The 14,491-nt window shown below is 34.9% G+C and overlaps 2 protein-coding genes across 2 annotated transcripts in view; one reads left to right on the top strand and one right to left on the bottom strand.

Moving 5' to 3' along the window:
- Positions 1 to 3,575: 3,575 nt before the first annotated feature.
- Positions 3,576 to 4,387, bottom strand: LOC113229821 (HIG1 domain family member 2A). Its single transcript, XM_026463500.1, has 2 exons — positions 4,150 to 4,387; positions 3,576 to 4,046 (listed from the first exon to the last, which is right to left on the bottom strand). The coding sequence occupies exons 1-2, from the start codon at positions 4,277 to 4,279 to the stop codon at positions 3,883 to 3,885; spliced, it is 294 nt and encodes a 97-aa protein (XP_026319285.1). The 5' UTR covers positions 4,280 to 4,387; the 3' UTR covers positions 3,576 to 3,882.
- Positions 4,388 to 6,706: 2,319 nt separating this feature from the next.
- Positions 6,707 to 14,491, top strand: part of LOC113229583 (RNA/RNP complex-1-interacting phosphatase homolog) — a 64,446-nt gene continuing 56,661 nt past the window's right edge. Inside the window, exons 1-2 of the mRNA XM_026463234.1 lie at positions 6,707 to 6,864; positions 6,944 to 7,019. Of these exons, the coding sequence (XP_026319019.1) occupies positions 6,842 to 6,864; positions 6,944 to 7,019 (99 nt within the window). The 5' untranslated portion in view covers positions 6,707 to 6,841. The remainder of the gene's footprint in view (positions 6,865 to 6,943; positions 7,020 to 14,491) is intronic.

Genomic DNA, 14,491 nt, shown 5'->3' with positions numbered 1-14,491 from the left:
TAATGTCCTCGAAAATAACACTATTACTCTCCGTCTAATGTCTTTATTCAGCTGTTTTGGATTATATCATCAGTTCCTTGAACCCACTAGAGTGACGACTCATTCTTCCACATGTTTAGACAACGTATTTTCAAATTGTGATGCTGTTGTCAAATCGGTATTTAATAAACTTCCATCCGACCACTATGGTCTGCATGTAAGGTATCATTATAAAATATCGAACAAACCTAGGTTGGTCAAGAGCAGACCAGTAACTGAAAAACGACTGGAAAGTTTTAAACATAATGTTGACAATAAAATAGTTACGTTGCCATTTATACGGGATGATCCTAATGTACTTTTTGGAAATCTTTTTAATTTAATAAAAAAAGAATTTGATGGTGTTTTTACCACTAAGCTCTCTAAATATTCCCCTAAACTGAAGTTTTGCGACTGGGCCACGACGGGTATTTATAAAAGTAGAAGTAGGCTTTACGATTTATATGAACAGAACAAATGCAATCAATCTGAGTCTTTTGCAAAATATGTTAGACAATATTCTAAAATTTTCAAAAAAGTTTGCTTATTAGCTAAATCTATCTACATTCGAAATAAAATAAAAAAATCAAACAATAAAATTAAGACCACTTGGGAAGTTATTAATAATGAAACTGGTAAAAACACACCACGTTCATATACTGTTTCTCTGAAAATCAACAATAATATTGTCGAATCTGATGCAGAGGTGGCCGGAGTATTTGACGATTTTTTCAAAAATATACCAGTAGCTACTACTTCGAATTTAAATTCATCATCAACTGATGCAATGACCTTTCTTACGAGATGTGTATCGAAGTGCTGTACCTCATTTCAGTTTAAATATGTTTCTGTTGAAGATATTATGAAAACTTTTAAATTACTTAAAATAAAAAATACGGGTGATCTATGGGGTATTTCAATTAGAGTCATTAAATCAATCGTAATATCTATTGCTCCCTATCTTGCGGATATTTTTAATAGCTGTGTTGATCATGGGATATTTCCCGACCTTATGAAGTTTAGCAGAGTTATACCTCTGTTCAAATCTGGTGATAAAAGTGATCCTAGTAATTATAGACCAGTCTCAATTTTACCAGCTCTTAGTAAGATCTATGAAAAAATTATTCTTGACCAGCTGATTGTGTACTTTGAGGTAAATAAACTTTTTCACGGTAAACAGTATGGTTTTACGAAAGGTCGCTCGACTATCGATGCAGGTGCAGCACTGTTGAGGCACATTTTTGAGGCTTGGGAGCTGTCGAAAAATGCTCTTGGAGTTTTTTGTGACTTATCTAAGGCTTTCGATTGCGTTAATCATCAGACGTTGGTTTCAAAATTAGAATTTTATGGAATCCAGAAGACAGCTTTAAAACTATTAATTTCGTATCTGAGTGCTAGAATTCAAACAGTTGATGTAAATGGGGTGAAGTCGTCTGGATCTCACGTAGGAATGGGGGTCCCGCAAGGCTCTATTTTAGGACCTTTCTTGTTTTTAATTTATATCAACGATCTTCCTTATTTTGTACAGGATCTCTGTGAGATTGTGCTATTTGCAGATGATACTTCCTTAATATTTAATATTGATAGAAATAAATCTAATTATGACGATGTAAATAGTGCTCTCTCGGAGGTTCAGAATTGGTTTACCGTAAACAATCTGAAGCTCAATTCCAAGAAAACGAAATGTGTCATGTTTACGTTACCTAATGTAATGAATGTAACAACTGACATTACAATTAATAATGAACAATTATATTTGGAGGACACCACCATCTTTTTGGGAATAAAGTTGGATTCAAAACTGCAATGGAATCCACACATTTCGACATTGGCCGGTAAGCTTAGTTCTGCTGCTTATGCTGTGCGAAAAGTGAGACAACTTACTGACATCGAGACAGCCAGAACCGTGTACTTCAGTTACTTTCATAATATAATGTCATACGGGATTTTGTTGTGGGGCGCAGCGTCCAATATTGATACAATTTTTATTTTGCAGAAGCGTGCTATTAGAGCAATCTATAAATTAAGTTCACGTACCTCACTTAAGGAGATTTTTAAAGAAATTGGTATATTGACCACTGCATCACAATTTATTTACAATTGTATACTTTTTATACGACTTAATAATGAATTATATAATAAACGAAGTGACATACATAATTTTAATACTCGACATAAATGGAAACTCGTGTTACCGAAATTTAGACTTCAAAGGGTCATGCGTTCTTTTGTGGGGCAAGGAATTCAGTATTATAATAAGATTCCAAAAGCTGTTTTAGATCTATCTTTTGATAAGTTTAAAAAACATGTAAAGACTACCTTACTTAAGGGAGGATATTACGCTGTTACTGATTACTTAAACGATAAGGCGGTATGGCTGTAAAAATATGTTAAATGTGACGATTTCAAGTGTAATTTGTTTACCTACGAAATAAAGATAATTTTGATTTGATTTTGATTTGATTATGCAAAATTTTATAATTGTGTCATACTTAAAAGTGTATAGGCAGTAAATTTTGGCTGTAGACCAAGTTTTATATTTTCACATTCAGACATTTCATATTTTTCATGTCCCGAAGACTACATCGAGTATATAACCAGTTGACTATTAATAATGTAGAGCAAACTTCGGGAAATATTATACCTTTTTATTAATAAAATAAACCCTTAAAAATTTGCTTATAAATTGGAGTTTCACTCAAAGTAAGCTTGCCCAAACTATGTGTACTCGCTTGCACAAGTGATTATTTTTTATATACAGTACACAGGCAGAAACATACATATGGCTTGAGCAAGTAGAACCGCGCCATGAGTTGTTTGATGAAAAAAAAATCTAATAAATTCTTAGATAACATGAGTAGGTGCTGTAATACTCTTTTTTCCATATGCATTTAAGATGAATGCAAACAGGCTGTTATTATGTTGAATGCAGTTTTCATTTAGCAGTTCAGTGTCGTTGTTACTTCAATATTTATTGCGTTTTTTTGAGTCATGGAAATTAATCAGATTTCGAAGTTTAATTGAGCATGGTATGAAAAACACAATGAAAATGATATAACTGTCCTTTTCCCTTTGTATAAACTGACTTGTGTATGAGATTAGAAGCATTTCCAAGTAAAATCACTCAATAATGTAGCACCACTTCAACCGTACAGATTTACCAACATAATAGTGTTTTTTTTTCAATTAAAAAAATTTGTCAATTTTATTCATTTTGTATGAAAAATCATTTTAACTTTTGCTGTTCTGATTTATTCAAACTATACAATTAAAAGATCCTTAATAAAACTTAGACAATGAGCACTAAAAAAAATTTTTGACTAATTTTATTAACATTTATGAACAACTCACACTTGACCAAAAATTCACTATTCCAAAATTGTTTATACGAAAAAAGACTTAATGGTTTCTCAGACAGTCTCCTTGTATTTTCTATGGTTTCAGATGTCCCCATACTATCCTATTAAAAAAAACCATTTTGTATACCAACCTATAATGTCTCACCTATAATATGCAAGAGGTTTGAAAAGTTTTACTAAAAAATAAGTACTGATTAATGTGGTTTTATTTGTATACATCTACTCTATTTTATCAAGCTAATTAATTATATACACAAATCATCTACATGCCTTTTACAACAGATGCTTTATAAACTACTGTTACTTTAAAAACTATTTTACAGAATAATATGGTTTGTGATTATCTTCAAGAATCATTTAAATTCAACAAGGAAACAGTTTCATATTATGTGGTAGAAATTAAGCTAAGTATTGTGTTCACTGTATGATAATTAATTTTATATTTATGTTTTGTAATTATATTTAAAAATTGAGAATCATAGATAAAAAAGTTTCCGTAGTGATATTATTTAAGATTTTTTCCTGCAGACATGACTCCAAGAATTAATGCAGTAATTGTGAATCCTTGTGCGACAATCCTTAACCGCATCATCTGTTGGGATCTCCTTGATTTACCGGTTCGAAAGCACCACAGACCATAGGAAAGTGCCGCTGCTGTAGCCAAACAACCTGAAATAAAATAACTGTAGCTGGTAGATATAACTTTTCCAAAGAAATTGCTTATGTTACAATATAAAAAGAATAAACACATATTTAATAAAAAAACACTTACCGATTGGAACAAAAGGATTCTCATTTAACTTTCGGCCAAATTTTTCTTTTGTCGTTTCAACATGATGTTGTTTTGACATTTCTTGGCGCAGTTGCACCCAGTCAAGGTCTGTTGGTTCACTTTCAGACATTTTAAACAATTATACAAGACGGAAAAAATATTACGTTGTATTTCAAGATAATAATTTAAAAATGAAAATTAATTTCATTTCAAAACGCGATTTACGCAGTGATAACTGACAATGACAATCACAGCTGATAATCTTCTAAAACGTCAGAAGTTGTTTGGAACTTATTGTCTATGGTATTGTTGGTAGGTATTTTTCTGTGCTTGCCAGTGCTCGGTAGTAGTATGTGGATAAATCTGTATAAAGGGGTAGGTAATTTATCACAGACATATATCTAGATAGACGCCGCAAGTGTACGTACTTGGCGTGCCCAAAGTAAGTGAAATTCAATTAATTGCGGCTGCTACACTTCAGAACGCGCTCGACCGTTATCGTAAATAAACACCAGTCGAAAACGCGAAAAATGCATAATTGTGCCATTATAAACAGCAAAATAAAGGACTTAACTATCTATCTAGTATTTTTCTACTATATTATTATTACGACAACTTGTAATCAACAAATACTTGAACAAAAATTATTCTATCTAAAATCGATTAATTGACTGCAATATGCGTGTTTACGTGTATTCCGTTCAATCAATCGATTTAGAGCGAGCGGAAGGTTTCCATCACTAAATAGCTCTTGTGACGTCATAGTGGGTACAAAAAATGTGGCACGCATGGTTTTCATACAAATTGCTGTACTTGCGGCGTCTAATGTCTGTGTAATTTATAATAGGGTGGTAATTTTCCGAAAAAATTTTTCAAATTTCGAAGGCTCATTTTTATTAATAATTTTGGCTTGGATACAAGTCCTTGAGCCATGTCTTCGTTTACTTATGTTTCTGTAAATATGGCCGCCACAAAGAGGATAGGCAATTTGAGACTTTGCTTGGATTGATTCGGGATTCCTTAGAACGGGCCGATACGGGTATTTTAGTTCGAGATTCATATACTTTCGCGTTTTAATCTTCGATTAAGGCACAATAGCACTTCGATTCCCGCGAAGAAGTTCGATTCCCAGAAGGCGCATCCATTGTCCAATTTCATTGTTCAAAGCAAAAGAAAGAGAAAAGGAAATAGAGGGACTATGGCAAATTCATAATGAAGTTGAAGAAGGGCAAGGGGATAACGTCGAAACAGAAACAATGAAGAACAATGTAAAATAATAGGGGTTAAAGTATGAAATTGCCGATTTGTACTGAAAATCTAAATTGTTTATTTTTTAAATTTTCTACATATCTATACGACCTTGTGAACAAAGAAACCAATATTTATTGTAAAACTTCCCGGGAATGTAAAAAGATACTAGAGGATAATGGATACTGTAATTACTTTTATCTAGTAAATAAATCCTTTTTTTTTTCCTTCTTAATTCTCGACTTGTCTAGTCCTTTTTTCGTCTATATATTACCTCTTTTGCTTATATAATCGAGTATGGCGCGCTATTGTACATCGTAAGGTAACATGGAAAAAAAGTCCTTCTAGTCGGACTTTTGGTATTGACTTATTTTAAAACGTCTTAATTCGTCGCGGTTTAGTTTTCCCGACCTCTCCTCGTTCTGCTATGGCCAGTAAGCCATTGAACTGTAAGAGAGAGAGAGAGCCTTTATTGTTAATCTAAATACATTTATACTTTGATACGCAGTTTAATATACAGCCTATCCTCACTCCTGTTATGTATGGACCTGGATGAGACTAGCGTTGATTGTTCACCAGTTTTTTATTTAGTAGGAATTTGTCTTTCACTGCTTTTAGGACAACTTGGAGTGAGATGCACGACTGAAAGTTGCCAACTCGTTTTCTATCTAAATACACAACGCAAACATTCACAGCCCCGCGCTAAGGAAACCTTGTATGGCGAGCGCCATGCACACACACCTAGACAACCACAAGTTACACCAAAGCTTACGAGGCGAACAAATGCAGGCCATATAAATATCTCTCCCGGCGCGGGAATCGAACCGGGGACTCGTATCACACCAGCACGGTAGCCGTTTGGCCACGAGGGTAGTTAATCTAATGACATCGCAATTGAATGCGCCACGTAATCTAATGTGTCTCGCAATGTAATGTGTTTTTACTAGTTTCGCCAACGGTGTCAGTTCGTTTGTATCATTTATAAGCGGCGGGAGTAAATATTTATGTTTTCACTGTCACTTAAAATTACGCAACACAATCGTTTTTCCTGTCTTCCTTGTCGCAGGCCCAGTCTGCGTGGATATAACACAGCAATTGTTTTTCTTGTGACTTTGTGCATGTTAAACCGCTATCCAAAATTCATGCTGATGATGTTAAGCTATTGAATTCTTATTGGTTATTTTATTTTGCAGTTTTTTCCAATAATTGGGGAATTTTCCGGAATAATTTCCATTAATTTGAAATTGTTCGGAAAATTTATTAACAGTAGCGTAGAGAACGTTTTACGCTTGAGTGTGTGGACAGGCTTTAAAACGTGTCAACGTCAAAATAGTAACCAATTTGAGGTTAAGTTTGTGATTTGTAGTCCAAATTAATGTTGTTTTTTAATAACACAGATAACAGTGCATATTTGTTTACTATCGTGACTTAATTACACGAACGAATGGCACCTGCTATTCCTGACAGGTAAGTCCTTATTGAGTCACGTGTAGTGTTGTTTTGGGAGTCATTGTTGATATTTAACATTTCGTGCCTTTACTTCCAGGTGGATACCATACAAAGCCTGTGGCAGAGTCATAGACGGCACCAGAATAATATGTTTTAAAGTGCCGTTGAGGAAGGTAGGTGGTTTTTTTATTTGCCTAACATTTTTGCGTTGGGCATAAATAAATGAAAGTTCGTGTCAGGACAGTTGCAAGAAATTATTTTAAGGGAAAATTTTGTTTCTCTTTTAAGGATTGACCCATTGACCAACCAACAAATGGATGTCGGGTCTAATACAAAAACCCTGAAAAAATGTCCAAAGTTATACAAAGGGACATGTAACAAAATATAAAAAACTAAAACATTTAATTTAAATTATGACGTCATTGCAGTACGGCCTAATTTGTCTTGCAACAATTTATGGGCCCAGAAAAAACATATTCACCTTTAACTGTAAATTTAACAAAATGCACCATATTTAGCTTCGACTGAAAATGACTTGAATACAAGAGTAATGGAGTAGTCTTTATCGTAAATATTAATTAATTTTTATATATATCAAACAATATATAGATATATAGATTTAAATAATAAAGAGTTGGGCAGATACATATATACAAATATTACTACAAATGTGAAAATAAGCGTGTACTATAAGAAATAAACCAATATTCCAACTAAACGTAAATTCAAATATCTGTAATTTATGAAATCCAATTATAATAAAACCATTACTCTTTTGAGTGATTTTGATGCTCTTCACAAAGACAAAATTTGCTTTTGTTTTATAATCTTCCTAAAAAAAATATATTTGACATTATTTTCTGACTTCTAATAGGTAATCCCAAGCCGTAAAACAATTACAACACTATTTTGTTCATTATTGCTAACGTTTAATAAAAAAACATTTTAAAAATAAGATTAAAATCAAAGCAACTTTTTACTATCTTTGTTCTAAATATTTCAATCGCTTACCAATAAGTTTAATAAGCTCCTTGAAATTGACGTAATAGGTCCCTTTCCATCTTTTGAGCATGCAATGTGTAGAAAAAGGACAGTTAGCTATTTAATTATTTTGTCTGCTTTTGTAATTTATATTTACAATTCATTTATATACAAATTAAATACTATACAACTGTACAAAATAACACTTTTAAATGATAACTATGATAACACAATATATTTGTTTAGTGAAAATGTGGTACAAAATCCTTTGTCTACATTTTACTGCAGTACTTGGTACTTGGTACTTGGTGCAACGGGTTGGTATCCGCAACTTGACGACAAAGCGCCTATTTTGCGTGTGGTGGGTGCAGGGTCCTACTCGTGCCACCCAAGCTCCTCCAGGAATCTCAGCAGCCTCCTTGGTTTGCTGAAGACTTCGGGGAGCGACCTTGGCACTCCAAGGTATCTTGCCCTGTAGTTGGCCACGCCGGAGCACTGAAGTAGGATGTGCGCAGCCGTTTCCTCCCCCTCCATGCACGCTCTGCATAGAGGGCTGTCTGTGATACCTAAATTGAAAAGGTGTTTATTATATGGACCATGACCCGTTAGGGCGGCAGTTAGAGTGCGAAGCTCTTGCCTTTAAAGTTTAATTAGTATTCGAGATAGACTGGCATTGAGCGTTGGGAGTGCTTCCCTCGCCTGTCTACAAACCGTAAGGGTGGTCCATGTATTATTATGTGAAGATTTTGTACCTTTGTGTATAGTTGTTCTAGACCATTGGGAGGGGAGGGACACTATGGGTTCTGGTCCTACAGCGTCCGTCTCCGACCCTTTCCTGGCTAGTTCATCTGCTGCATCATTGCCACGTGAGCCGCTGTGTCCTTTAATCCACTGAAGAGTTACGTGGTTTTGTATACATACCTCCATGAGTGCTTGGTGGCATTCGTAAATGAGCCCTGAGTTTATGTCATAGCTATTCAGTGCTTGAAGTACTGACATACTGTCGGAGAGTATTCGAATGGAGTAGTTCTTTACTCTTCTCGCTATGATTGCTTCTGCTGCCAACTTGATGCCCATGCATTCAGCCTGGAATACTGTGTTGTGGTCACCAAGCGGTGCTGATATCCTGATATTGAGGTCTTCTGAGAATACCCCAGTACCTGTTCCTGAGTTTGTTTTAGATCCGTCGGTGAGGACTCGGACCTCTCTGGGGTTCAGTCCTTCGTTGGGATCTTCAAATAATTGTATCTTATATTTCTTGTCAAAGATGTATTGTTTTGGGATCCTATCCACAACCGCCTCCAGTAGCGGTTCCTCATTGACAGACTTGTAGAGGATTTTTGTATGTGGGGTCCTCATGTGCTTCCAGAGGCCGGCTCTGTTTAGACGCACTGCTGTTGACGCCGCTTCCTGTCTGATGAACAGTGGGAGGGGTCGAAGGTCCAGCATCGCTTCGAGGGCCGCAGTTGGAGTTGTCCTCATGCAGCCCGTCGTCGCCATGCACGCTAGTCTTTGGAATTTGTCCAGTTTGTCGGTTGCGGTCGTCAGCTTGGTTCGTGGCCACCATACTATCGCGCCGTAATTGATCATGGGTCTTATCACCGCAGTGTAGAGCCATAGTGTAATCTTGGGTGAAAGTCCCCATTGTTTACCCACCATTCTATGGCACTGCCAGAAGGTGATAGTGGCTTTTTTAATTTTGTTGTCCATATGTTTGTTCCAGTTCAACTTGTTGTCCAGTATTACTCCCAAGTACTTGACTTCGGTTGATATCTGTAGTTCTGTGCTGAAGAGTTTGGGTAATCGGTAGTTACCTAGTAGTCGTTTGTTGGTAAACATTACTAGTTCCGTCTTTGTTGGATTTACCGATAGTTCATATGCTCTGCACCATCTTTCCACAATTCGGAGAGCCGCTTGTGTAATGTCGCAGAGTGTATTGGCATAGTTTCCTGTTACCAGTATAGCTATGTCATCAGCATATCCTATTGTATAGAAATGTTCTTTGTTGAGTTTAATGATAAGGTCATTTACGACCATGTTCCACAGCAGAGGCGACAATACCCCTCCTTGAGGGCACCCCTTCGCTACTATTGCCCATGGGGTCTCATTTGCTGTTGTTTTTATTGTTCTTTGTTTCAGCATGTTGCTAATCCAGCTAATTAGCACTTCATCTACGTTGTGTCTTCTCATTGCTGATTGTATGCTGGAGAAGTTCGTTTTATCGAAGGCTCCTTCAATATCTATAAAGGTGCCTAGGCAGATTGCTTTGTTTACTGCAGTAATTTATTTGCATGATTGACAACCATGCTGTCAGTCGAACAAGCGAAGATTGTTGCGCGAGGGACGCTCTGTATACGATTTTAACGCCCTATAGGAGCGGTCACTTTTTAGTGCGAACTCGACGTCCATTTCTTGGTAGGTCAATGGATTGACCCCATTCACTCAATGACGTTTCTGCTTTCAGAAATAATTCTTTTAAATAACATTATAAATTAAGAAAGCTATATAGCATTAAACTGCAGTGCATGGCTTGACTAATTCTTAGAATGAGTATGTAATGTGTGAATAGTATTTGTTTTAATGTTTAGGTAGTTATGTCAAAGTAAGTACTTTTTTTAAATTTCTTGAAAATCTGCTATCAGTCGACCAAAGCAGGTGAAGCAATGGATGAAGGGTGTTCTAGAAAGTTAAGGCCATTGCCATATCTCTATTTACACAGCACATCTTGAGTCTCTTAATTTAGTTTTGCAGAGATGGCAAGTGGAGTAATGGGTCACAAGAAGCACCTAGTCAATGTCTGTAGTTAATTCAACAGCATATAGCTTCGTTGAGAACTGTTGCCATTTCCATATAGTTGTGGGTTTGGCGAGTGTAAATAAATTTGCCTTGCTGGTTGTTTACCACATTTGTATTCTGTTAGTTCAGATCAATTTTATTATAACATTACTTATTTCTGATATAAGGGTGCTGGTTAAATTACAGGCACATGACATTATAGAAACCTAAGTTGACTAGTCCCACATGCCTGTGATTTAAAGTGAAGGGCGCAGTGGCAGTGCCCCTCAGATCTTTGCGATTGAAAGTTCTGAGTGACATTGCAACTCCCATGGACAGGAGTGTCGCTTACCTCCACATGCACTACTTGTTCGTCCCGTCACTTATCATAAAAAAAAATTATGTATACTACATTCTCAGCTTATTGCCTAGAGATGAAATGGATTGTCTTCTAAGAGTCAGAAAAGGTTTCTAAATTGTGTATTGATCTTGGTTTGTTTATATTTATGTGATCACTCCATGTCAACTCCTTACAATCCGTATCATCTCTCAGCAAACACCACTTCCCAAATAATTTCAAGAAATTTTAAAGGAGAGTGAAAACTACATCATTTCTGTTATTGTATACAAGACTGTGTTTTTTAAGCTGTTTTGTAATAAGTGCTCTATTTATGGATAACAATAGTTTACGTGTGTTCGTTATATTATATTTATTGGTATTCTAGTTTTATTTTGACTTGAGTATTTTAAAAAGTAAAAATCTCCTATTTTCCACTTCAGCGGTGTTGTTTGCTAAGTGAGTCTTAGATGTTCAGCGCAAGAGACTTTTGGCAGAGTTTTAGGACCTAAACTGACTGGGGGACAAGTGCAGTGGATACATTGACCTACCAATAAATGGACGTCGAGTTCGCACTAAAAAGTGTCCGCACCTGTAGGGCGTTAAAATCGCATACAGAGCGTCGATCGCGCAATACTTTGTTTGTTCGAGTGACTGCGCGGTTGTCAATCATGCAGTATCAATATATGCAGTACAAATAATAACTTGTTAAAATTACTGCAGTAAAGTGTGAAAACAGGATTTTGTATCATATTTTCAATAAACAAATATATTGTGTTATCATAGTTGTCATTTAAAAGTGTTATTTTGTACTGTTTTATAGTATTTAATTTATATATAACTGAATTGTAAATATAAATAACAAAAGCACACGAAATAATGAAATAGCTAACTGTCCTTTTTGTACTCATTGCACGCGCAAAAGATGAAAAGAGACCCATTACGTCAGTTTCAATGAGCTTATGTAAACTTCTTGGTCATTTTCTATTATTCGAACCAAGCGATTGAAATATTTAGAACAAAGAAACTGTAGAGTTGCTTTGATTTTATTCCTATTTTTAAAATGATTTTTTTATTAAACGTTAGCAATAACTAACAAAATATTGTTGTACTCGTTTTATGGCCTGGGATTACCTATCAGAAGTCAGAAAATACATTTGCCCGATATAACATTAGCTCGAATTTTCATAATGTGTTTTTACGAAGATTACAAAACAAAAGCTAATTTTGTCTATGTAAAAAGCATCAAAATTACTCGAAAGCGTATCTGTTTTGTTATGAAACGGAATTACGGATATTTGAGTTTACGTTTAGTTTACCGATATTCTATATCGGTATATTTCTTATAGTACACACTTATTTTCACATTTGTAGTAATAATTGTATGTATGTATCTGCCCAACTCTTTATTATACCGTTAAGTGTATTTGTACAAACTTCGACGTAAATATATAAAAAAAAAAATATTTACGAGAAAGGAGAAAAGTAATTCCATTACTCTTGTGTACAAGTAACTTTCAGTCGAAGCTAAATATGGTGCATTTTGTTAAGTTTCCAGTAGAACCTGAATATGGTGTTTTTGGGCCCTTAAATTGTTGTAAGCAAATTTAAGCAGTACTGCAATGACGTTACAATTTAAATTAAATGTTTTAGTTTTTTATATTGCGTTACATGTCACTATGTTCGTATAGGTTAACCTCGAACATTTTTTTCGTGGTTTTTGTATTATACCCGATGTCCATTTGTTGGTAGGACAATGAGTGGATAAGCGCGATGTGATATGTCGCCATTTGTTTAACTATGCGTTGGTGTCATTAAGTTGGACAGTTATAAGATCCGGTTAGTCTCTATTGGATTACAATTACAGAGCAGGAACACTGCAGTGTTGCGTGTGTGTTTGAAAAGTGGGGTAGTTATTAGGTAATGACGATATTATAAATACAACACTGGGTCAAGTATAAAACCTGACCACATGGCAACTGAAAAGAGAGATGACCAGTGGGCTAGCACGACAGGGCGCGACTGAGGCGAGTAAAGACATAGAACCGCGAGATATTGGTATGTCGCGATCCGGTAGCACGACGGTGCTTGTCGAGTCGTATTTATTTGTCATTGCACCATTCGTCAGTCGATTGACAGCTGCGTGCGACACGCTCTCGCAGTTCGTAGCACGATTGTTTATTTAGAGCCAAGTATCTCTAATTTAAACGTCATAGTGCGAGACATTTGTCTTCGAGCCTTAGGGTGCGCGACCGAGGAATAAAAGTTAATATTTTTGTTCTTATTACTTGAAAAAAATATTATTTCTATTTAACATAATATACTCTAATTATTATTTTCTCTTATTCTTACTCTATTTATAATATTATTTTTACTCATATTTATTTATTAGACTTTATATTATTTTTGTTATATGTTTTTTACTCCTATCGCTCTTTTCTTCAGTGATTATAATTTTTGTAAGTATATATATTTTGGAGTGGATGAGGCGAAGGCTTGTCAGGTACATAGCAGGTGGAGCTCCATAGTCTCTGCCTACCCCGATGGAAAATAAGCGTGACAATATGTATGTATGTATATGTATTTTTTTTATTTAATTGAATATTATATTTTTATTAGAGCAAGAACAATTTTTGTAATAAATTCGTATTCAATAGCAGTTTTTGCGCCCTCAATTAATTATTACATTTAAGTTTATCCTGTAACCGGGAAGTTGCCTGGAAGAATCTTAAAATAAAGCAGCCTGTTGTACCCGTCTTTTGCTTTTTTTAATGTATTTTGTTCTTGTGTACAATAAAGAATATTTGTATTGTGTTTTATAAAAATAACTTTATAAAAAATAGAATGGAAATAGAATACAGTTAGAATATAATACCATGACTTGTATCAGACTTAAATGAGTATTTTTATAGAAAATACGTAAACATAATTTTACAAGTGGTTAAATAATAGTACAACTTTGATAAATCAATTTATTTTCATACAGGTAACTAACAATTAAAGGTTTTGAGATAAATAATCACTAATTAAAGTAATCAGTGTTATTACCTAAGTAAAGAGGATTAATCCACAGTGAAAAAATGGATATGATCATACAAGCAGCAATTTTTTTAATCTCAGGATCAGGTATACACGTGGGCCATCATCTTCTAACTCAGAGTCCAGTTGACTTCTTGTGAAGAGAATGCATATTCTATCACTCTTCATTGTCTATGCTGTAGGTTGCTATGGCTACAGTCTGACTTGTTATTTTTCACTCTTGTCACTCATGTATATACTGTTACATTTAAACTTGCTCTACTTATTAAATATATAATAATATTCATTTATACTTGTATGTCCTTTATTATTCACATAACAAAAACTTAAAATGGTAGCAGAGCGTAAAAGTATCCGATATTTTTTGAAGTGAAGTGTAAAACTCGCGCAATATAAGACGATGCCGAAAACGACATATCACATCGAACCTTTGGATAAGGATAACTATGATACCTGGGCGATACAAGCTGAAGCCGTGCTAATAAAAAACAAACTTTGGAAGTATGTTACTAA

This window comes from Hyposmocoma kahamanoa, unplaced genomic scaffold (assembly GCF_003589595.1).
Source record: "Hyposmocoma kahamanoa isolate Upper Pololo Valley unplaced genomic scaffold, ASM358959v1 62, whole genome shotgun sequence".
Lineage (NCBI taxonomy): Eukaryota > Metazoa > Arthropoda > Insecta > Lepidoptera > Cosmopterigidae > Hyposmocoma > Hyposmocoma kahamanoa.
Note: the sequence above shows the minus strand (reverse complement) of the source record. Positions and strands in the feature narration are given on the sequence as shown.

Bases quoted from the DNA above. Each gene is read 5' to 3' on its own strand.
- LOC113229821 (XM_026463500.1), bottom strand. From the start codon at position 4,279: ATGTCTGAAAGTGAACCAACAGACCTTGACTGGGTGCAACTGCGCCAA. The intron at 4,047-4,149 runs GTAAGTGTTTTT...ATTTTATTTCAG, and splicing joins GAATCCTTTTGTTCCAATCG to GTTGTTTGGCTACAGCAGCG.